Source organism: Antrostomus carolinensis, unplaced genomic scaffold, assembly GCF_000700745.2.
Source record: "Antrostomus carolinensis isolate BGI_N321 unplaced genomic scaffold, ASM70074v2 scaffold2022, whole genome shotgun sequence".
NCBI classification, from domain to species: domain Eukaryota; kingdom Metazoa; phylum Chordata; class Aves; order Caprimulgiformes; family Caprimulgidae; genus Antrostomus; species Antrostomus carolinensis.
The window spans coordinates 1-22,816 of record NW_010298726.1 but is presented as its reverse complement, the minus strand read 5'-3'; the positions used below and the strand labels follow the sequence as shown (position 1 = coordinate 22,816).

The window sequence follows — 22,816 nt, the reverse complement described above, 5'->3', positions numbered from 1 at the left end:
CTCTGTCCTGGAGATGTTGGTTGAGTTGTTGCCAAAGTTTCTTCTTTTTCCAATGGACATGAGGTAATTTTGTGTATTTTAACACACTCTGGAAAGATCCCTGAACTATTTCTGTATCCTCTCTCCATGTGTAAAAAGGTATGGACAATGTGAAACTATCGTGAATTGCCTCATAACCTTTAATTTTCCCCCTGCATGTTATTTACTGAGTCACCTCTTAAGGAGTGCTGCCTTCAAATGTTATTTTGGGCTTTTGATATTTTTTGTTTTGTTGCTTTTGGAGTTTATTTTTTTTGTTGGTTTGTTTTTTTGGTAGGTTTTTTTTGTTTGTTTTTGAGATGATCTGTCTTACAAAAGCATTACAGGTGATAGATAACATTTCAATGTGATATCATGTAATTAATTAGCTCTTATTCATTTTCAAGACACAAGATGTCTAACACTGTGTTGGCTTGTAGGTTGATGAAACTGTCAACTTTATTTTTATTTACAGGCAACTCCTGTACTCTATGACTTCCCACAGGTTTGTGTGTATATACATTTAACTACAGCATACTGGTGCTAAATTTACAGCATTAGATATTTGTGTTTTTCTTTGGGAAACAGTGCTTTCTACCCACAAAGACTTTCACAGCTCACAGTTTAACTGTGCTGTTCATATCTTATAGTTCTTGAATGCAACTCATTTCTTAAAACTGTTAAGGAGTTAAAGCTTAAAAAACAAGCTTTGGTTTCTTCACTCTTTAACCAATCTGCAAATTAGTTATTGTAATGGAATTAATTAACTTTTTTAAAAAGCTAATAGTTAGCAATAGTATAAAAAAATTTTCCAGAATTAATGACTCAGTGTTTAAATTTAGCATAGATTTAGCAATCACCGATAGGTGGTTTTTAGTGTTCATCCAGAGATTCTGAAGAGCATTGAGCTTTGAAACAAATCATCCATCTTGAAAGCTCCAGGTGTTCTGCCAAAATGCCTCTGTCAAACCAGGAGACTGTCAGCAGGTGGGGATACAGGGGAGAGCTGTGTTGCTCCTGGTCAGGAGCCTCAGCTCCCAGTGCAGTTCCAGTACAGTGGCTGACTCTACGTTGCATGCATGTAAAGTCTGGATTATTACAGTTATGAAAAGTTATCACTTGTAGTAAGGGTTATATCAGGGACTGTTGTTTCCATCAATACCCAAGGCACACCTTATCCATGGCCAGGCATATTCTGCAACAGAGAACAATAATGATGAGAAACTTTCCAGGTCTCTGCTCTCAAACTGTTTCCTTAACCGACTGCAGCAGGATGCCACTGCTGGGGGTGGGGGCAGCAGTTCTTCACCTTCTGGGTTGCATGTGCACACTGCCTAAACTACCAGTCCATCCTCCCATTCCCTACCCCTCTGCTTTCCTCTCCCCCTTTTCTTCCTCTTGTATGACTCACAAGCTAGGATCCCATCCTCTACCACAAACTCCCAAGACATAATTTCAGCACCACGCTTCCCTTGCCCCTGCTGCACAACCATAAGGGTCATGCTGGATCATTGTTTCACTCCTTTCCTACCACATGCTCACAGATGAAGGCCCCAGCACCATATTCCCTTTCCTCATTAGAACCCACCAGTGCTGTGGTGGTCTGAGCCAGCAGCTGAGGGTGCAGAGGAGAAAATACAGCATTTTGCAAACTTGCTTCAGAGTAAGATCATACAGGAGTTACAGGGCAACACCCTTGTCCTGTAAAACATACCAGTCATGCTACTTTGTTACGCAGTGCAGTGGGATCCTCCGACTGGGTATAATTTTCCCTTGAGGGACTTCAACAAGGAAATTGAAGGGTTACCCAGGAACTGGATCATTATGAGTGGGAGGGAACTAATAATGATGTGTTTTCTAAAATTAGCATTCATAACTTAAGAGTCAGAACTTTACAGAGCAGAACAAGGGAGAAACTTTGCAGTGTTAGACTTCATCTGCCTATTAGCATCTGCTTTCCTAGCCACAGTGTACCTGGGAACCTCATTACCTGTCAATGGAGTATCCTCCTTCACAAACGTTGACCAAGGCATACAGCTGTCTCAGTGCATATTCATACTGAAATAAACAAACATTGCCAGTGAAGAGCAAGTATTGTTTATCCAAACTAAATAGTGGAAGTAATTTAGAGATGCTGTTAACATGCATGGTGTTCATTTGCTGGTCTTGGCAATCTAGTATGAGGCTGAATGGATCTTTCTTCTGTGTACTTTGCTCTTTGAACTTCATTAGGTAATTTCAGGCATTGCTGCACATTGCTCCTCTAGGCAAGGCTCACCTATCAAATCAATTTCACTCAAAAAACCCCCACAAAACAACCACTAAAGAGGAACTAAAAGTTTAACAGCAACGTGGCCTCCTAATAACCTGGTTGATTAGAAGCTCCAACTGAAGCAAGGCATCTGTTTTTGATTTGTATAAAGTACTTAAACCTTGGCTAACTGCCAGATAATCCCATTGTTTTCTGCTGAAATCAATTTATTTGCTGTTGACTCATCCTGCAACGCACTACTGCCTGCTTAGGTTATCTTGCCTGACATCAGGACTGGGTTTTCTGGAATAGGAACTGACCTCTGTTATTATTGCCTAACAGTGCTTAGCACAAAAGGATTCGGTCCTCAACTGGGACCCCAGTAAGAATAGACAGTAATAAACCCCCTAAACTAAAAAGTGGCTCTCAGGAATTCAACAACACCATGGAAGTAGCAGCTAGGCTATTGAAAGGAACACACACAATCATAATATGTAAATCTGAATGTACTAGGATTATGAATTCACAGTGGCTGTGCTGTGTTTCTGTTTTGCTAGTAGAGATGCTTCAAGCAGAAATACAAGATAACTTATTTAATATTGAGATTTCTGGGCAAGGGAATATTTTTGGTTATGTTTTTAGTAATCTTCTTGCTTATCTACAGGTGTAGTGGAAGTAGTTTCCTGCTTCCAAAAATATTACTCACCCTTTATTCAAAACTAAGCTGCGAGACTGCCCCCAAGCTAGCTTTTTAATAAAGGCTGTTTCTGCAGACCTGCTTATCACTACTGTCAGTATGTGTATCAGGTTGTACCTAATGCTTGACTTACCACAGCTAAGTGCCAGTTGAAGCAGTGAGCTTTGAAGTGGTTCACTGCTGACTGGTAGCAGTCATAATTGCTGATGGTCAATCTGTCTGACAGAATTTGTTTGGTCTGTTCTTCAGATCCTGTTACTAAGGTGATGATCTTTCGCATAGATTCTTGGATAAATTCTTTCACCTGCACATAAAAAAACAGGAACTTAAAACATGCTTCTTCTAAACCTAATTTGAAGACTTTGAATTAAACTTCTCTTTCTTTAAACCTCAACTCTTGGGCTCCTTAAGGAATATAGTTTTGCCTTTTTTTTTCTCCTTTTAGCACAGTCTTTTGGACCTGTCTCTTAACAGACAAACAAAAACTAGGGAGACAGAAAGTCAGACTCCTGTTACCCAGAATCACTCACTGTCCTTCCAGTGTTCTGCCAGAAGAAAGACAACACCAGTAGTGGTGAGGAGCCACTGTTCCGCAGGAGCAATTTGACTTGGGAGACCAGCTCTACTGGGACAAGAGTTTCTCTAATACTAAAGAAGAATTCCTCCCAACAAGAATCTCTATGGATGCAGATGAGGAATTTCCTGGCAATAAAAGCTGTGAGACTTCCACATTTGCTTACATTTGCCAAGATAATCACTACTGAATTTGCCTTGTAGAACAGATGCCTGAATTTTAAAGGAAGAGTAAACAATTGGCTAGAAGTTACCAGTTTGAAGAGTAATTCTGTTGCAATTTGCAAAAACTGAAAGCCAACTCGCTGGCTTCAGGGGTGTTTCTTCTGCCATTGCTTATCATGGAAATGCATCCGACCTGATGTGTAGTTCACGTTTTTCTTTTTGCTTACCTCCAGGTGTATTTTCATCTCTGTAGCAATCCTCTTAGCCTCATAAATGTCATTGGTAGCCATCAGCTTTCGTTTCATGATTGCAAGGGGCACATCGGGACTAGGTGTCAGGTCATAGTGTTCTACAGGTGGCAGAGAAACAGGGGTAGATTTCTTCCCCATGCCCTGAAACTGCATCACTTTCATGGAGGAGATGCTCTGAAGGTTAGAAAGTAAACAAATGGAATCTGTCAATCCCCCCAGTAGGTAGCCTGTCTTTGCTTTGCCATGCAAATCTAGCTCTCTCAACTTGCTTTATTGGAGAGAATGAAGGTGATCGTAGGGTCGCAAGCGTGTGTGTACATGCGCATGTTGGGTTTTTTTAACACAAGGTCAAGGCTGCCAAAAATCAAGGAACCATTATTTCCAAAACTCACTGTGGAGAAAAAGACCATCAAGTTAAGTAACCTGACTTTTTTTTAAGAAAACCCACAAATATTTAATGTGTGCTTCTATTAACACATTGAATAACAGGACTAATATAAATAATATATCGGCTCTCAGCTCTTGCCATTCAAGGGATCAATGTCCTTATTAAAGTTTCATTAATATTCATAATATGCCTGGAAGTGGTAAATATCCCTCTTATACATGATTGATGTGAAGTGTTAAATCACTGGCAGAGCCTGGAGGACAACTACTACCTTGACTCCCTGGATTAAAGCATAATACAAGGCTGTATTTCCTTTAGCAGCAGGACCATTATCTTTTAAATGCTAAGTGGTCTTCTGACATGAACATGTTCATTTTCTAAATCAACCCTGCCAGTTTACAGTGAGATTTTTTTTTAAGAGATCAAAGTATAGTGCAAAAAAGTTTAAGATATATATATCTGACCAGGAAGCCCATTCAAATACATACTCTGTTTCCATACTGCATCACATGGCTGGTGTTGGTGCGTTTCTTCACCAGCTGAAACTGCTTGTGGAGTGTTTCTTTTCTCAGATCCTCCTGCATGAAGAAACTTCCATGTGGTCACAGATACTTAAATTCAGCTATTCTAAAAATGTAAGGAAACTGGAAAGGGCCTTAGCTGCCAGTATGTAGGCAAGTATAGGGCAAGAACTATACAACCTTTGAAAGACACAAAAGTAAAAACTGAAAAGAAGATTTGACAGCATATTCTCAAATTGCTTTTAGTGCTCTCCTGATCTCCCAGCAAACAGGCAAGAAGGGAGTGGGCTAGCACATAAATCCCAGATCTGTTTCATTAACCCTGTTTTCCATTATGCTAACAAATGGGTTAACTACAGTTCAGTATTTAAGGATCCCTGAAGCAGAGGTACAACTTACTGAACTGCCCAATTTGTTTAACAGATTTGGAGATGGAGGTCTCAGAGTAGCAAATCAAGATTATGTGAATTTGAAACTGAAAGTTAGACAATTTCTAATCTTACAAATAACAAAATACAATGTTTCTGTCTCAGAAATAAATTTAGTGGCCCAAACAAATAAAGATTATATATGGTTCTGAGTAGTAAATACTTTTACCAACTCAATTTGTTGATTTTAGACTCGTATAAAAACAAAGACTTTCACAAATCCTGGAAAGGAGCTATTTTTAAAAAGCCTAGTGATTTTTCATGCATGGAAATGCAGAATCTTAATCTAAACAACCTACCATATCTGAATCTTCCATCCAATTCACACTGTACCAGTCCCCAAGATAAGTCTGCCTTTCCTCATCATAGTAACATGCATAAGACGACTCTCTGGGATTGGCAGCTGTTGTTGCATAAACTGTAAGATAAATACAAAGTAATTTTTTTAACCCCCCACATGATTTAGTACTTCACTGTATGTGATAATTTGCCTAAGTATTCTGGCTTTCACTCACTTCTAAATAGCAGGAAGGAAAGAAGCCTGTTAATCACTGTTCAGTTAGCCTTAGTTCTGCTCTAAGAGCTCCTTCCTTGCTGCCAAATGTGTGGTCTGGGGTGTTTAAATAAGAATATGCTCTTCTGAGGGAAGAATCTACTCTTCAAAGAACTGCCTGAGAACACTGTGCACTGACAACCACCTATACATTCCTTTTCTTTATTACAATAATGAAGACTTTTTCCCAGACTTGGATTATTTATTTCCCATAAATCATCTTTCCTTCCGGAAAATGTCACCTTCTAAGTAATAATCTTTCTTGGATAATACTCTACACTGAGAGAAAAGCAAAATAAACTTCTCTGACATCTGCCCCAAGCAGAATGTTCCTGGTAAGTCATCTCTAACACAGAAGAAATACTGTAAACATGTCTTTACAGGTATTATTAAGACAAAAAGATATTTTGTTTTTTTGCCAAAGTCAACTCATAGCATACTTGTGTAAGTGAAGGAAAGTCCAAGTTTCAACATTAAAAAGTCTGAGGCATGCTCTTCTGTAGCTATAGTGTTGTTTCTACTCAGAATGTACCTGAAGTTCAAAAGTGAAAAAAAAGTGCAAGTGCTGCTCTTAGCATCCTTTAAAATGCCCACTACATGGGCAGTTAAGTACCACTGAGCACTGCCAAATACAGCTTTGTAGTGTAAGACATAAATTGTCAATCTTCTGCTTTTCTAAGTCTGTGGCAGAGCTGGTGGTAAAACCAGCGTTCTCAGACTGGAAATTTCTAATAGAACAAATGTTGAAAAATGCTGATTCACTGAGCATTGATTTTGAACAACTGTCAATCTGAAACATTCTGTGTGTACTTTCTGTAGATCCTTGGTAGGGGTGGAAGAAGTCTAGGTGGGTGACGGGCAGCGTGCTCCAGGGCAAAAGTCCCAGGAAGTCATTGACAGGTACAAGGTTTGTCTTCCCTGGAATCACAGCTTCCAAGGACAAGAAAGCCAGAGCACCCAGTCTCCCTGACACAGAGCAGGAGTTTGAAAAGGTTGTGATTCCCCATCCTGATCAAGGCTGAGCTCACAGCTCTGCAGCAGAGAGCTTAGAAACTCTGAAAAATCTGAGTTCCAGTCCCTGGGTTATTGTGCAAATGAGTGCAGCAAAATTGCCTGGCAATGTTGTCCCCTAGGCGCCTTTGCTACTCAATGAAACTGATGGCAGGAACTTCACACCTGCTGGTAGCAGCGCTGAAGCTGAGAAACCTCAATATAATTTAACTGCTACTAGTTAAGGGCAACCACATAGTTCCTGAAAATAATACTTTTTCAACTTCTCATTTGCAAGAAACTGAAAGCCCTGATAGTCTTTTAAAAAGACTCCATTAATTCTTTAAAAGGAACTTGCCATAAATTGAAAATATTCCTTTCTCTAATTCTTATATTCCCCTGCTAAAACTGTACATAAAAGTGTCTTGAACCTATCCTTGATGCAGTATATGTTTAGGTCCTGCCTATGACAAGTGGCAACATTGAATCCCATTAAGTTAACTCATTGCTCACCATTGATATTATCAGCCAAATGATTCATCATAGATCCAGACTCGCATGCTTCAATGTAAAACACCATCTATGAAATAAATTAGAGACCTTAAGAAATTCCATGAGGAAATGGAGAAAAGTCCTTCAGGGCTGTTCAGCTGTAGCTAGTTGGCCTGTACTGCTCTCCCTGACACAAAAGCTATCCCTAATGCTACAAAATAAAACACAAGAGCAAAGAGAAAACTATTTCATTTTTGGCAACTATACTATGTTCCCAAAGGAGAAACATAATTACAATGAAAAGATGCTATTAATCTCTATAGAATCCACAGGGACCTACTGACTAATGTACAAAGCATAAATCAAATACACAGTCACTCTTTAGGCACAGCAGTATATAACTACTGAATATAGTAGTTCTGGAACCAATGGCCATTTAAGTGTTCTTAAATACAGCAAGCCACAGTAGACAGATTACCACAGAAAGATGTTTAAAAAAAGACAAGCTACTAAAATGTTCTCAATATTAGCTGTCGTGGTTTAACCCCAGAAATTAAACCATGATATTATTTTTTCTGCACAAAACTACTTGTGACGAAATAAATGCACAGGATTTTCTGACAAGAGGTACAGTCTCTTAAACAATATTAGTAACTGTAAGAGAAACAGGAGGTATATACAAACTTCCTGTAGTAACAGTGCAGTCTGAAGTGAACAAAGCACAGGAAAGAACAAGGCAGGTACATGTTATGAGGGTGCGGTAGTTACATATGTTGTTTCTCCACCATTAGTCAGAGTATATATTGTTACCAAAAGGCAGTACGTTGCATCTCAACATTGACTGCAAATATACAGAAAACTTAAAATGGAAAGAGAAAATTTGGAGAGGATCAATCCTTGTAAATGCAAAATCCTAATCTGAATTTCACTGCATAGCAACAACTTCCTCCAGCTTTACATGACTCTCAAAATGAAGGCAAATCTCTCTCTCTCATGACAGCTGCTCTTCTAATCTCACAACTTCTAATATGCCCGTTTACCTTCTGGTATTTTTTGTGACGATACATGTACCAAATAGTCTTATTCAAGTCCTTTACGTGAAGCTGTAAAATAAGAAGGCTTGTATTAAAACCACTTATGTTAAACTGACACAATTAATTTAACAGGCATAAATACTAACTGTTGTGAAGATCTTTACAGTTTCCTGTTAAATATATCCAATGGTTTTCCCTTCTGAAATACAATGTTCTAGTATTTACCACTTTGGAAAAGAACACTAATGGTTGCAGATGTATAGTGCATCAGAAAGCCAAGTCATTTCCTATGTGAAACAGTCTGCTTGGACCACCAAAGTCCAATGAAATATTAAATGACATAACTTAATTTCAGCTTTAATGCTTCAGATTCAAACTGGAACAAATCCAAACTAGGGTGATGAGGAGAATATTGCTCCTTTTCTGCCTCCCCCCTCAATACGGCAGTGCATCAAATATTTTAACGTTTTACATTTATTACTTATTATTTTAGTATGTCACTAAAATAATGCTTTTCAGAATCAAAGTAATCCCCCAAAATGCTTACATCGTCATCAGGAAAAGCCAGAAGTCCTGGAGCTCCATGGTCAGTGAAATAAACAAACACATGATCCTTGGGACCACTGTAATGAAAAAATTGTGAACAAATTCTTTCTAACCACTCCAACCTAATCTTCCTTACAACAATCATCTGCTTCTCAATGCCAAGACATGGCAATATTTGAAAATAATACAGCTGAAGCACCTCCTCCTCTTGGAAATACTTTTTTCCTCCCAAAGCACACTAGTTTGGGTGCTTATGAGAGGAGATGAGTGTCTGCAAAAGGAATGAAAGCAGGGATATAGGCTAGTCCCTGAGGCGTGGGGAATACGGCAATTACACTTCATTTTCAAACCGTAAGCTGATTTCTGGTTAGTCAGGGGCTGGTATGTTCTGTGTGGCAGGAGCACAATTGGTTTTTGCTGCCTATCTGAAGCATCTGTTATACTGCAGGCATTTGTAGGAGCCTGGTAAAAAATAATGTTTTTATAACTGAGTTATTCTGAAGCACCAACAACATAGAGATAAACCATAAAAACTTCTTTGATAAGATAAGGTATGTTCATGTGCCACCTTGCTGTGATCTGTACAGCCATACTTAGCCAAATCAGTGTCACCCTACACCTCTATGAAGAACTGATGGGTACACAAACTCACCCGTTAGGCTAGACTGGCATTTGCACTAAGTGGCTCTGCAGTCAGTTGAGCACTGGATGCTCACAGGCTTGGATTCCCTAACATCTGTGTGGTACGCTGTCTGCTGCAGATTTTTACTGCACTCTAAAGCAAACAGAGCATGTTTGGGTGATATTAAGGTCTTGCCCTAACAGCCAGATCTGCAAAGGGATTTTGCTTTTAAACAGTATTCAGGAACAATTAAAGATAAAATTGTATGAACAGACTGGAAGGAAACCCCAAGCCCTCTTCTCTTCCTCTGTACCAGTGATCCAAAAACCTGTATTTGCTCTTGCTCTTTACTGACTGCAAAGAGGTACAAATGCAGCAGCTCAAGGGGACGTTGTCCAGCCTCCTGCCTGGCCAATAACCTGCTGATTAGGGAACAACCTGGAAGACAGCCTAGAAGCCTTTTGGTCAGAGGATAACTGAGTTCTTGTCCCATCCACTAGCAAAAGTCAGGCCACTTGGAAATTCACACAACAGAGCCTAACAAAGAAGGGCTGTGCATTGTTTTTCTGGCTTCCACTCTTGACCCTAAGTGCAAAAAATTCAACCAAGTTGAAATGTAAATAACTAAGACTTTTATATGTGGATTCAAGCTGTCTTCCTGAGTAGCTAAGAGTCTGGCCCTCTGCATAGCCACTCCCTTACTTGACTTGTAATATCAAGCTTTCACAGGTGAGGTGTGTTCTGAAGTACTCTTTCTTTTTTTTATCAAAAAATGCTTTATAGTCACCTCTTGACTCATTCTAGCTACTAGAAAAGAACAATCTAGTAACTGTGCAGCAATTTATTAACTTTTTTGCCTATATGCCTTGCATATATCATGTTCTATTTCAGCTTTTCAGGATGAAGTTTAAGCAATTGGGAACAATAGCTGTCTACTGTCCTGCTGCTTCATTTTTATTCTCCCCAATGCCAGGGCAAGATTCTTCTGTTCTGCTTTATTGCTTTGTCTTTAAAATTAAACTGTTAGATGAAGATAGGCACTTACACTAATTTTCTTTATCTAGGTTAGTCCTTCTAAAAGGTCAAATTTAAATTCTTAAAGGTTTTATAGGAAATATGGTATATAGAAAAATGTGACATGATATAACTCTTTACTAGCAATAATGAGTCAGAAATGTAACACACCTTTGTAAACAGGCATCATACTTTCACATCTCAAATTCTGTAGGAGCAAGATTAGTAACTGGCACCAGGTATCTTTCCAAGAGGTCTTCTAATGAGGCCCTCAAATACATTGGTTTTGATCTTGAATCATCTAAATTATATAAGCCTTTATAAACTACACCCATTATAGATCTTACATTCTACTTAGCCAATCTACAATTTATTATTGGTTATATATTAGAATACTGCCAAACTTACAATCATTTGTGTAACTCAGTTTACAAATACCTTAAGTATAACACATCAATTACAAGGTTAAGTGCTTTTACTACTTTTTCAATCACAAGGTTTTTTTACATTACATATAAACTATAATTCCATTTCATTACATTCAAATCCTCGATAACCTTACATCTGCCACAAAGACCAAGGCTGGGATTAGACATGCAATTCTTTCAGCTTCCATGAGCTGTTTAAGCTATCTCTGTCCCTCTACCAGTGACTGCTAAGTCTCACCACTTCAGGTGACTAATACAACTGTTTGTGTATCTTAAGCCAAGCCTTAGGAAACCCTTTCTAGAGGTCTCCAGACCTTAATTAAACTCTCTTTGGCCATTCTTGCAAAAGACAACAGTCTAAATAACAAATATCTTCATACAGTTGACACTGTCCTCTAGAGTTTTTATACCTTAATCTATACTAGACTCCATACCAGTCAAATATCAGCAGTTGCTTCTTGGTGCTGGATAATTTAAGAAACCAGAACCATTGTATTTCTAATGTGGATGACCTGCAATTGCCATCAATAGCCTTGCTGGATTCTCAAGTTGTTCTAATTTACCCTCTTCTTTTGTTAAAATCAGTGCCAGTGTACAACTACACATGCAATTATTTTCTAAATAACTTCTCTTACCTTTTCAGTACTTTTCCTGATCCCACCCCCTTCATTGCTTCTGCATCTCCTCTGAGAATAGCAAGGAAATTCTTTGGAGTAACATCCTAAGGATTTAAGAGGATTAAAGTTAAATCTCATCATAAAAATGAGAACAAAATCTTCATTTAGAAAGATGGTTTCTGAAAGTCAGAATCCATGCATGGATGGCAAGCTTAGCTGGCCATCCTTTTCAATCTATCATTATATACTGTTTTAGCCACTGATGACTCTCTTAGATACGGAATCGTGAAGTGATTGGATTACTGTTCTGATTTAATGAAACAGCCTTACACAGCTGTTCTTCAGATTGAGTCACATTTAGGAATGCAAGACTTTTCCTCCTTTTATTTCACGTGCCAGGACAGAAACAGTGTAAAGGTTTACTTTTATGACCAATGCTTCATTTCAAAGCATCTATCATTTACATTCATCTTATGAACATCAAACTTCATGCCAAATCATGCAAGTGAATAAGATGGAGGCTTTTTACTATGTGCATTTTGGAGTGTAAGATACAGGCTGAAAGGATTTATTCAGAACATTGGCTAATGCTGAACCTTCCTTGGGGAATGGTGTTTCATTCCTACCTCCTTTGTATAGTCCTTGGGCACTCCAGCATACACATCTGTGCCATTTGGTCTATTAATGACAATGCCTTTTGTTGGATTTCTGAAAGTTAAACAGAACATAAATACAAATAATTAGTCATGTGCCACACAACAACCACAGAACAACTAGGAAACCAGCTTGCCCAAGAGAGAGTATGGGTACGTGCATCACGAGTAGTTAAGCGATCTCAGAATATAAAAGCCTTTTCACTTCAAGTCAGTTATATATGGTTGCCTCAAGTGTCCTAATCCTCAGAGTACCTTCAAGTATCCCACCTCAGATCATGTCTATTAATCTGAAGATGTAGGTGGGTGGTCTCTTAGTATCATCTTTCTACTTTCAGTCTTGCCTTTAGTCCCTTTTATTCTTTGCTCCCAGTGCTGCTGTGCACGTGAAGTCCACTGATTTCTGCTGAAGTTGTCTCAGAATTAGAGGCTGTATAACTGAACTGTTTCATACAGAAAGTGATGATATGCTCTAGACAGTCACCAACAGACATGTACACTGCTCTGCTGTATGCACATTCCGTGAATTAATCTGATACTGTCCTTTCAAAAAAACCCTGCAAGTCATACAGAGAGCTTCCCCACGTTTGTGGTTTTAGGTTATTTATCTACTGTGAACTGTTACACCTGGGAGTTAAGATCACTTGTTCTCATAACCATGAAGCTCCGCAGTCCTCAGTGCCAGAACAGATGCTGAGTTGTGGAGTAAGCCTGAGACAGCTCATGAGCACACTTCAAATGAGAGTTATTGTGCTGATGGGTAGAACATCTCAATGCATACCACTGGTGGGGTTAAAGGCTCTTCTTACAAAACTACTACAGACTCAAAACACATTGCTGACTACGGTACGTTTGTAGTAACCATATAGCTTGAGGCTAGTGCACGTTCGTCACTTACTCGTCGTTATCAGCGATGTCATCGTACATCATGACAATGATCTGTTCATCTGGAACTCCGTTTCGGTGTACAATCTGGTACGCATGGCAAACGTCTGCCTGAAATTAAGCGGATTTTCATTACTAGTTTTAACGGAGATTTTACCTTTGAGAACAGAAGAAAAATAGCTTTGCAGGCCTAAGAGCAGGCTATTGTCCAAAAGAACATGAGACTGAGGGGTGCTAGAGGGCTGAAATGCACAGGTTAAACCAAAACTCAATGTTTTTCTCTAACTAGGAGTAGTTCTTTTAATAATTAAATAGACTATGATTAAAATATCTCATTTACATATTTTAATTCCTTATTTAAACAGAAACAAGAAGTTACTTCAGACTTTGTACAGGTAACAAGATTTAACACAAGGTTCTCTGCATTCTGTGAGAAAATCTAAGTTAAAACCTGGTGCACTGACAGATGAATCCAAGGTGTGCCAAGCAGAAGAATAAGAGAGTTGAATTTCCACCAATTTCATTTAGCAAGCCTGCATGACTAAGCATCAAAGACTGTCCTTGTCTTAAGCAAGTATGGTTTACCAATCTCATCTCTGCTAAGATTTTATTAAATTTTGTTTTACTAGATGCAAATTTTGGATAAGAAAAATTGCCTTTTTAATTATGTATTTCTTGTAGAGTAACACTGAAGCAACTGCAGGGCAAGAAAACAGATTTCAGTGGAAGACAGAATTGCAGAATTTCTATTCAGGGTCTTTTCCCAACTTGTACAGGATACGAATAAGCACTCTTTCTTTACAGAACCATCTTCCCATGACACAGAAACAACAATACTCATCAACATGATATTACAGTAAATGCAAACCTCTATCAGAATGATAAATTGTTAGTAACCCCAGTCCCAATAATTATCTTTTTAGACTTGCAATCTGTGAATGACCTAATGGGATATCAACAATCATTCCTAAACTCCCAAACTACAACCTACCACATGGTAGAAAAGCTGTGCAGATTTAATGGAAGAAATCTCACCTAACAAATGCACACTCCAAACACAGGCAAGAAGCAAGCTTTATAGCTTACGTCTCTTAAACTGATCTAAATCGCTAGTTTGTAAACCAGACTGAAGTGGATCTATGTAACTTCAGATGACTTGGGAGTATCAGTGATTTTTACTAGTTTAACTGAAAGTATACTGTAAAATCCTGTCACTGTATAATCCTTACTCTCCTAAGCACGGCTGAAGCTGAAAAGAGAGGGTAGTTGTGCAAGATTCTGGGAAATGTGAGGCACATTCTATGCTAATGAACTCTCCCACAGCAAAATCTCTTCATGTGACTAACTCTGAACGTTAAATTGTGCTTACTAAAGTAGTTCCATTTCCTACTACGCAGGTCAGCCTATGTTCTCTTCCACCTATCCCACACAATCTCCATTGTTTATAGTTCCCCATTTCCTTGTATGTCTTTATATCAGCTGCTGCCTCAACAAGTCAAAAGGTAGAGGTTAAGTAGTTATAAAGTTATCACAACTAACATGAAACAGCAGAGTGCAGGTTTGACTAAACATGTATTTGGTTTTCAGAAGCAACCCAAGCAAAAGCAGAAGAAAACACTTATCAGGGTATCTCTACACTCATTCATAAGTAGATCCTAGATCCCCTCTCACTCTTAAGACGTAACACACTTCAGTAATACTGACAGAAACTGTTATAGGCTGGCAACACACGGAAATGCTGAGGAACACTATAGTCATGTAATACCAACATACTCAACCAACAAGTGTGTCTGTGCTCCCATAGACACATGGCTGGCCAGTAGGGACTTCAGAGGTGTTTTCAATTAATACCAAAGTACCTAAACTTAGTGAAGTTTTGTAAATGCATATTATCAACTTTTTCTGTCTCCTCTCTCCTTCTTTCCAAGTCATTGACTGTTTGCTCACAATGTCCTGTCTTACTTAGTAAACAGTAAAATAGACATCAGTGGTAAATTTAAATGGGTTAAATTTCCTAGTGTGGAGGGAAAAAGATCAATCCCCTCAACCTTAACTTACACCAGTTTGGGGCTTGTCTCAGCTTTTTAAGGCTTTTGCTAAGGGAACTGTACCTGCTGGTAGGATAATTATCACCAACACAGGCTACAGGAGCAAAAAGATGTTTTTCTGCTAAAACTCCACTGGCTAAGGTAAGACAGTTCTGAGTAAATGGTTGGGTTTTCTTGCACAGAGTTAGCTGACCTGACTGGCCACCTTTGATGTTGGTCACATGCTCCTTCTGTTCCCTCCTGTACACGTTAAAAAAAAATAAATCTCTATAAAACCAGAATAGAAACAGGCTGATGCTAGATTAGGGAGGTGTATGTGAATCTAAAGTATTTCCTGTTGATGTGTAACTGCCTCTCAAATACTGCTATTTGAGCCTTGCTTCTTCCAGAAATATTTCTGGCATAGCTCTAACTGCAAACCACCCTAAAAGAGACAGCTGACATTGTTCCAGATCTCATGTTGGTTTAGTATGTGAAATGAATGCTATGAACATTTACTGGGTAAGTTGTCACTAAATGCAGATCACGCTTTTGTGGCCACAGGTTAGGGTGGACAGCAGCTGCCCTGCACAGAAGAGGAGAAGGTGTAGCTGTACAGCTTCTACTGCACACTGACCTCAAATCCAGCTCCAAAACGAACACTGTTAATGGCATGGTTCAGACCTCTCATCCCCTGGTTAGTCTAAACCTGTTGCTAAATCAGCAAATTTCTAAGGAAGATCTATGCTTAAATCTGCTTAAATAATTAACTCCTGGATTTTGAAAGCATGGGGGTCAGGGGTGGAATTCCCCTATTTTCCTGGGATGGGTATTTTGTTTCCCAAAATGGACATTTGGGGGAAATTCTAAAAGGGGAAAAAAAAAAAAGCAACACCCCAACTTTCCTCTGGCATACAGCTGTTTACACATTTGAGTGACACAGCTTTCAAGTAGACTGCCTGGGGGGGGGTTTGGAAAAATCAACTTGCTCTATGACACATGCATGCATAAATAGTTCCTAAAGGGAAAAGCTTGGACTTCTGTGAAATTGGCTACTTCTGGTCTTATGACTGCTAGGTTCATGGCTAAAAAGCACGTGTAATACACCGGCAGCTTCACTGCAAAGTGACACTGTTCCCATTGCAGATACACTGAAATGCCAAGGCCTAAAAACCAATGAACTTAATATATAAGCAGGATAGAATAATACCTCTGAAATGCCAGCCCTGTGTGTTTATGCAAGGCAATGAAACATCAGTGAATCAGACAAAAACTATAACTGCATTAAGATCTTAAAGGTTTTCCCGTAGCTTCGGTTACAATTTTGTAAGCGCAGTGAGGAAATGTTAATAGAAGACAAGTAGCCAAGGGCATCCTTAATGTCTGTTACCTGCAAGACTGGAGAATTTACAACTGTCCTGGAGTAAGATACTGTTCTGGGTGGTAGTGTCCAAAGCCCTGAATAAATACAGTCCCTGGCCCATAAACCTCAGTAAGTATAAAACTAAAAACAACAACTGGAAACAGACCCATGCATGCAAATTCAAATGTTTTTATTTTCAGCTTTTTAATTTTGCCAGACTTTTCCAGCTATTTTTCTCCTCAAGTGTGTACTCCACCTTTATTAAGACTGTGTTTCACATCAGGCTTTTCCATTGACTATGTCTTTTGGAGTATCCAGAAAGTATCAGTCTGTCTCTTTCTGATCTGTTTGTGAAGCCAGCCTTAGGTTTGAGTTAGCTGGTGCCATCATCTCCCAGGAGAGGCAGAAGTATACCGAAAACTCTATTTCTCTTAAGGAGAACTAGTTTGTTGGCTCATTCTCTAAATCTACCAGTAGCATTTAGTGTTGTATTTGCTCATGTATGTCACTAAGCTTTCCAGAGATACAGCATCTAGCTCTCTGCATAGTAGAGAGCTGAGCCACTTTCCCAGGGAAGGGGGGAAGCACTCTTTCTGGTATATATTATGAGTGCTGAGTTGCATTTAGGGAATAGGAGACAGTCTGGTAATAAAATAGCTGCTATAGAGAAGTCAGAATAACTGCTGAGAAGCAGAGACAAGCATGCCACTAGTCCTTCCACAGCTCAAGCAACTCTAATCAAAAACACTAAGACATGGGTAAAAACACCAAAGAACTGAGAAGCCACAAGCATAAAGCAATACACAAGCCAGCTTTGCAATGATAGCAAGCCTATCACGTTGGGCTGTATGCTATTCAAAACACTTAAAAATTATTTTAGGAACTGGACGAGATAAATGTGTAAGACAAGTTTAGATCATCCTGATGAGGAAACAGTCCCAGTTCAGCCATCACAGAGGAGACAAGTGCCTGCAAGGTGTGAATCTCACTCAGATAAGCACAAACTGTTTTTTTCCTTATCTTGTCTACACTTGAGGTCTGCACCACTGATAGTGGATCCTGACCACTGATGGCTGAATTAAAGTCTTAAAAGGAGTTTCAGATTCCTTGAGGTTACAGTTGCAAACTCAGTGTTCACATGGTCTGCACAGTTTTTCAAACTTACTGTTCATGGGGTCTGTACAGCATGCAATGATGGACTATTTTCCCCACAACTTTTCATGTATGAATTTTGAGACATTTTTGAAGGTGTAATCTCCTTTTATGGCTGTTCAGTCAGATGAACACACACTGCCACCAGGTAACTACTGCAGAAGGCAACAGACATGTATTGACTGTGTTGTGTGCAGACAGCAGGCAAAACAACTGGAGCCCACAAAATATAAATGTAATACAAACATGCAGCATCATTTATTAACTGTAACCCGAATGGCTGAACTGAGCTACTGAAACCCAGAAACGTGTCAGCTGAGGTCTCAAATGACAAAGGGATATTACAAGCGCTTAGCTGCATGTAGAAAATAGCAACCAGTCCAGTAATAAAAAACAATCACATTGAGCAACCACTTACAGGAATATTTACATCTACAAATTCACTTGTACACAGGCCAGACCAGAGAAGTTCTGAGGAAGAAAGGTGATGGCAGGAGGAAAGTGAATTAGAGTAAAACACATTTTATTCTGCAGTTTCTCCCTTGGAAAGCAAAGAATTACACACACTGCTTTGCTTTCTGACAGTACAGGTATTATTCTACTGAAAACCAGCATGCGTTTCAGTGTGCATTCACTATGCAATGACTTTCATGATGGATGAAGCACAGAACTGGAAGTCCAAGTCCTACTCCTAGTTCCAAGTGACTTGAGTAAATAATTTAAATACTTACAGTGCCTTTGCTTCCACTGCTGGAGGACAGGGAGCACTAACACATGCAAAGACAGTTATCAGTCTGCATAATATTTCCAAAAATCTGTGATAATTCCCGAGACTTCTGTAGTACCTTTCCTCCTCTGTATAACTCTCCTAAAAGTATATGGTTCAGCTGTTTTTCCTGGGAACAAGTTTCCCCAATTTTTTTGATACCCAAGGCAGCCTTCTCTGGATTACACTTCATGGCACACCGAGTGGACTTCCCATGACCAACTGCTGGGTCTGTCCCACTGTCTGCCCTCTCACCACAGGTGCTCACTCCCGCCAGGCCCTTAAGGTTGGCTACAAAAGGCAGCGAGGCAAGGCTGGAACACATTCTTTTTGTAACAAGTTAGAGGCACCGTATCTTGCCCAGCACAGTTTAAGTAGGAGCTCAGCCTCATTCTGAAGGATCCCTCACACAGAGTCTCTTATTTTAACACTGATTTCATAACTGATAGGATTACTAGTGGTGTTCTAATTTTCTTTTTCTCCAGTTAATACTGAACCTAAAGCAAGCAGTAGAGACTAAAATACAGAAATTTCTAGGACTGAGATTCAGAATAATCTGACATTGCAGATGTTTTGCATTGTTAGTTGGCATTATCTTCAAAATGAAGGTCTTTAAAGATCCTGCTCTCATTTTTCTAACCTTGAGCACCAATTACTTAACTATCTGTAAAGCATGTCCGCACTCAAGTTAATTTGCTTCTGTGAAACTGGCATTTTCAAAAGACTTATTGTTGGATACAGATAAGTGAGTGTGCACCTTGTGTTCTTCACAATTCCATTATACCTGGCAGATACACTTGACAGAAAGGTTAAAATATACTCTATACTTGGACAACTGTAGAAAAGATTCTGATGAGCCACAGCTTTAAAAAAATGTAACTTTATTTAAAGAACGACTGTTGTGGTATTGTGCGGTATCCTAGAGTGGAGGGGACCCAGTGAGACTGGTTTTACAGCCATAGCAACAACCAGAACATAACTCAGTAATTATATTTAGATATGCCAAGGCAGTTAAAGATCAAGTATAAGACTAGTATTTTTATAATTATTTTCCAATTTCAACTTTTAAAATTTCTTTTTTCAGGTTTAATTTGAAATAGGTTTATATTAAGGCTGTAATATCCCAACTATGGTTATCATCTGGTGATAGTTACAGTGCAAGGAGCAGGCAAAATCCCTAAAACCAGTTTGTCGAAGCATTGAGCTAGCATCTGCCAGCAACAGGTTCTTCTTCAGATGCAACAAGGTTGTCAGGCTGGTTCATTTAGTTTTAATATCATCACTGTGCTGCAAGGTACAAACTCATTGTGAGCTGAGGGGGAGGAAAAACACAAAACCCAGCATGGCCGACACAGGGGAAGGCTCCTTTCTTTCTCAATCAACACAAATAGAGAGGATGAAGCCTCTCTAGATTTTACAAGCAGTTACATTAAAAATAATAAACACTTTAAAAGTTCCAGTGTTCAGCAAATCAGACTGATACATGTACCCAGTACATTTAATACAATTAACCTTTTTAAATGCTGTTTTTTTACACTAGTGTTTCAATCCATTTGATTTCACCTTAACCTACAATAGCCTAGTACGCTATTTTCCTAACATTTACAAATATACAAATTGTACATAAATCAGAATTAAATGGACCGCGTTCTCCAGGAAAGCAAGAGGTAGTTCCGAGTTTAGAGCAAAGACTGTGTTTAAGTATAGATTAATCTGTTTAAGGGATTGCCCAAGAATTCCCCAAAAGGAAAAACTGCCATAGTCTCCTGACGGCTGATTATAAGTCTTGAACTTAATCAGAGTTAAGTCACTTGGGTTTAATCCTGTCCATCCCCACAGTCACAGTCAGACCACAATTCTGTAACACACTGGCTTTGACAGCAGCGTCAAACTCAGGAGTTCCTGTTCCCTCTTCTCCTCTTTCTGTTACTCACTTGGATCCCTGCACCCCAGTGCACCACATCCTTTTGCCAACACAGCACTGCTGCCATGCTGTCTAACACAGTGAGCAAACTGATTCAGGTTAAAAAGACACCCCCCGCCCTCCTTGCATGTCCTTCACCCCACAAAAACTTACTGTGCATTTGCGGCCTTCGCAGATTTTTTTAACTGGAGAGAAGAAAGCAAGCTTTTTCATAACATAAGGAAAAGAGGAAAAAAATGGGAAGAAACATGCATGTATCTCAAAATGGGGTTTAATTCTAGACATCATCAGGGTCAGATCTTCTAGCCTAGTAATAGAGCGTTTAGCCTAAATTATACAGGTCTCGCAGATGCAGAAGCGTGATTAGAGGAAGGATACTGCTCCTCCTGCTAATGACCACTTTTCAAAAAATGAAAGACTGGACAAAGTTGTAAGCAAAAAAAATGCAAATAGCAAAAGGAAGAGTGGAGGGAATTCTCGGGGTGAGAATAACAAGAATTAAGACCAGGCTCTGAGTGAATCTTGTTGCTGTTCGATTTGAAGTCTTGGGAGTCTAGAAGTAGAAGCACTTGCCCAAACGACAGAAGGGCTGAACTAGCCTAGGCAGCTCCCAACTCCTCACAGGTCCCAGAGCAAGCATTTTCTGCAGCGTGGCCAGCTTCAGCACATGGGACCAGTAGTCCTTACCTGGTGTCGATAGTTGTACCAGCCATTCGAACCTGCAACAATCACCACCCAGTGCTTGCCTCCATCTTCAGGTTCTTCCATGGGGAATGTGCTGATGCCCAGAGCACAGCCCAGCAACACAACTGCTGTCAATATCATCTCTCTTCTTGCTTTCTTCCACAAATGGGAGAAAAAAAAAAAAATCCCTAAGGAAGAAGTTTAAGAGAAGTAGATCAGAGGACATCAGTCAAAAATAAAACAAATGCAAAACACACATCAGTGGTATCACAACTAGAAGCTTTTCTTGCTTCTGTGGGTTTTTTTAGTGTTTTACAGACCATTCAACCCACAGTACAATTTCTGGTCATATCTTCCTTTAGCACCAAGTTGCTACTAGTTACATGAGTTTTCTGTCTGAAAGCAATTCTGAATAGACAGCCAAGTCTTTCAGCTCCCTCTGGTTGTTTTGCTCTATAATAGCTGGTAATGAATAAGCCTCAAATACAGAGCAAGCCTCACTATCAAGTATCTCACAGATAAAACTTTTCAGATTAATACTACTCTCTTGGTCTCTGGTTATGTAGTTCCCTGCTTTCCACTCACTGGCAATTAGCCCATTGTTATCAAGTGAGATCCCAAGTGATGTAGGCACAAGGATGCATAGACATGGAGAATTGCTTGGCAGTTGGAAGGTCAGAGTGTCACAAAAGCTCTCTGTGCCCACAAAGCCAGAGAGGGTGGAGAGAGGCCGTACCGCTGTAAAACACAAGATACAGCCCTGAGTGCTGGGGCCGGGGAGAAGTGTTATTATTATTAGGCTGGTGAGAACCTCGTGTTATTTGTGCAACCCACTGGTTAGTAGAGAGCAAATGTGAACCAGAACCACATGAAAGAGTAGCACTTTCATCTCTTTTGCACAATGGTTAAGTGTTTGCACAAGGTGCAGAGTGAGATAACTGGGTCTGAGCCTTTGGATGCCAAATTCAGAAGAGCCAGAAAGGAGGTTTGAGCCTGTGCAGAAATGGCTCTTTCTACTTTCTTGAGAGGACTAGAAGTAGTGTGCCCACTACTGAACTTCCTGAGCACCTGGATTGTCTATGAAGTGTTTGCTCTAAAAGCAAACAATCTGGCCATATCTAATCAAAGGTTAGCTTTTGGTTTGTTTTGGGGGATTTTTTGGGAGGCGGAGGTGGGGAATGGGGGCAGGTTATGTATATTGGTCACAGTCTCGGGTCTGCTGCATCCAGTGTGTAACCCATAAAGCAAACTCCCCTGAAGAACAGCATGCTCTTGGCACATGCACAAAGATTACGCATTTCCTTGTGCACTGAGAGATGGGATTTTACACTGGCCTACTTCCAAAAAAGCGATTCTGGAGGTTGAGCATTGTTGCTATGTATGTAAGAGGTGGAGTATTCTACTTCAGCATGGTTTCCTCTGGAATAAAAGCTGGAAATTCCCAAGCCATACAACATAGTCAAAAAGCACCATGTCAAAGCTACCAGTAAACCAAATAACTAAACCATATCTAAGTCAGCCTCAGTTCCCCATAGTCAAAACCATTCATTTGCAGCCACTCAAATGAGGCTGAAACAGAGAAGTAGGCAGCTCACCTCCAAAGCAGCTGTGTGCAGTAGAGACTGCTAACATACCATGTGGTACGGGTTTTTCAAGACTGGACTTCCTGGTCACTAAGATTAAGTCTTGCAGACAGTAGTATGAAAAACATATATATATTTTTAAATATATATATATATATAAATGAAAGTACCTGATGAGGCTTCTTGTGGTG

At 39.5% G+C, this 22,816-nt stretch overlaps 1 protein-coding gene across 2 annotated transcripts; it reads right to left on the bottom strand.

Annotated features, from left to right (window-relative positions):
- Positions 1-459: 459 nt before the first annotated feature.
- Positions 460-21,212, bottom strand: LGMN (legumain). 2 transcript variants are annotated; one of them, XM_010162511.1, is made up of 13 exons: positions 21,046-21,212; positions 13,140-13,237; positions 12,215-12,296; positions 11,607-11,692; positions 8,909-8,984; positions 8,368-8,430; positions 7,349-7,415; positions 5,592-5,710; positions 4,832-4,921; positions 3,932-4,129; positions 3,100-3,270; positions 2,009-2,076; positions 460-1,213 (listed from the first exon to the last, which is right to left on the bottom strand). In XM_010162511.1, the coding sequence occupies exons 1-13, from the start codon at positions 21,181-21,183 to the stop codon at positions 1,174-1,176; spliced, it is 1,296 nt and encodes a 431-aa protein (XP_010160813.1). In that variant the 5' UTR covers positions 21,184-21,212; the 3' UTR covers positions 460-1,173. The 2 variants fall into 2 exon arrangements, with proteins under 2 accessions (XP_010160813.1, XP_028939462.1); XM_029083629.1 differs by lacking the exon at positions 3,100-3,270 and having other exon boundaries at positions 1,174-1,213.
- Between the last annotated feature and the right edge of the window lie 1,604 nt (positions 21,213-22,816).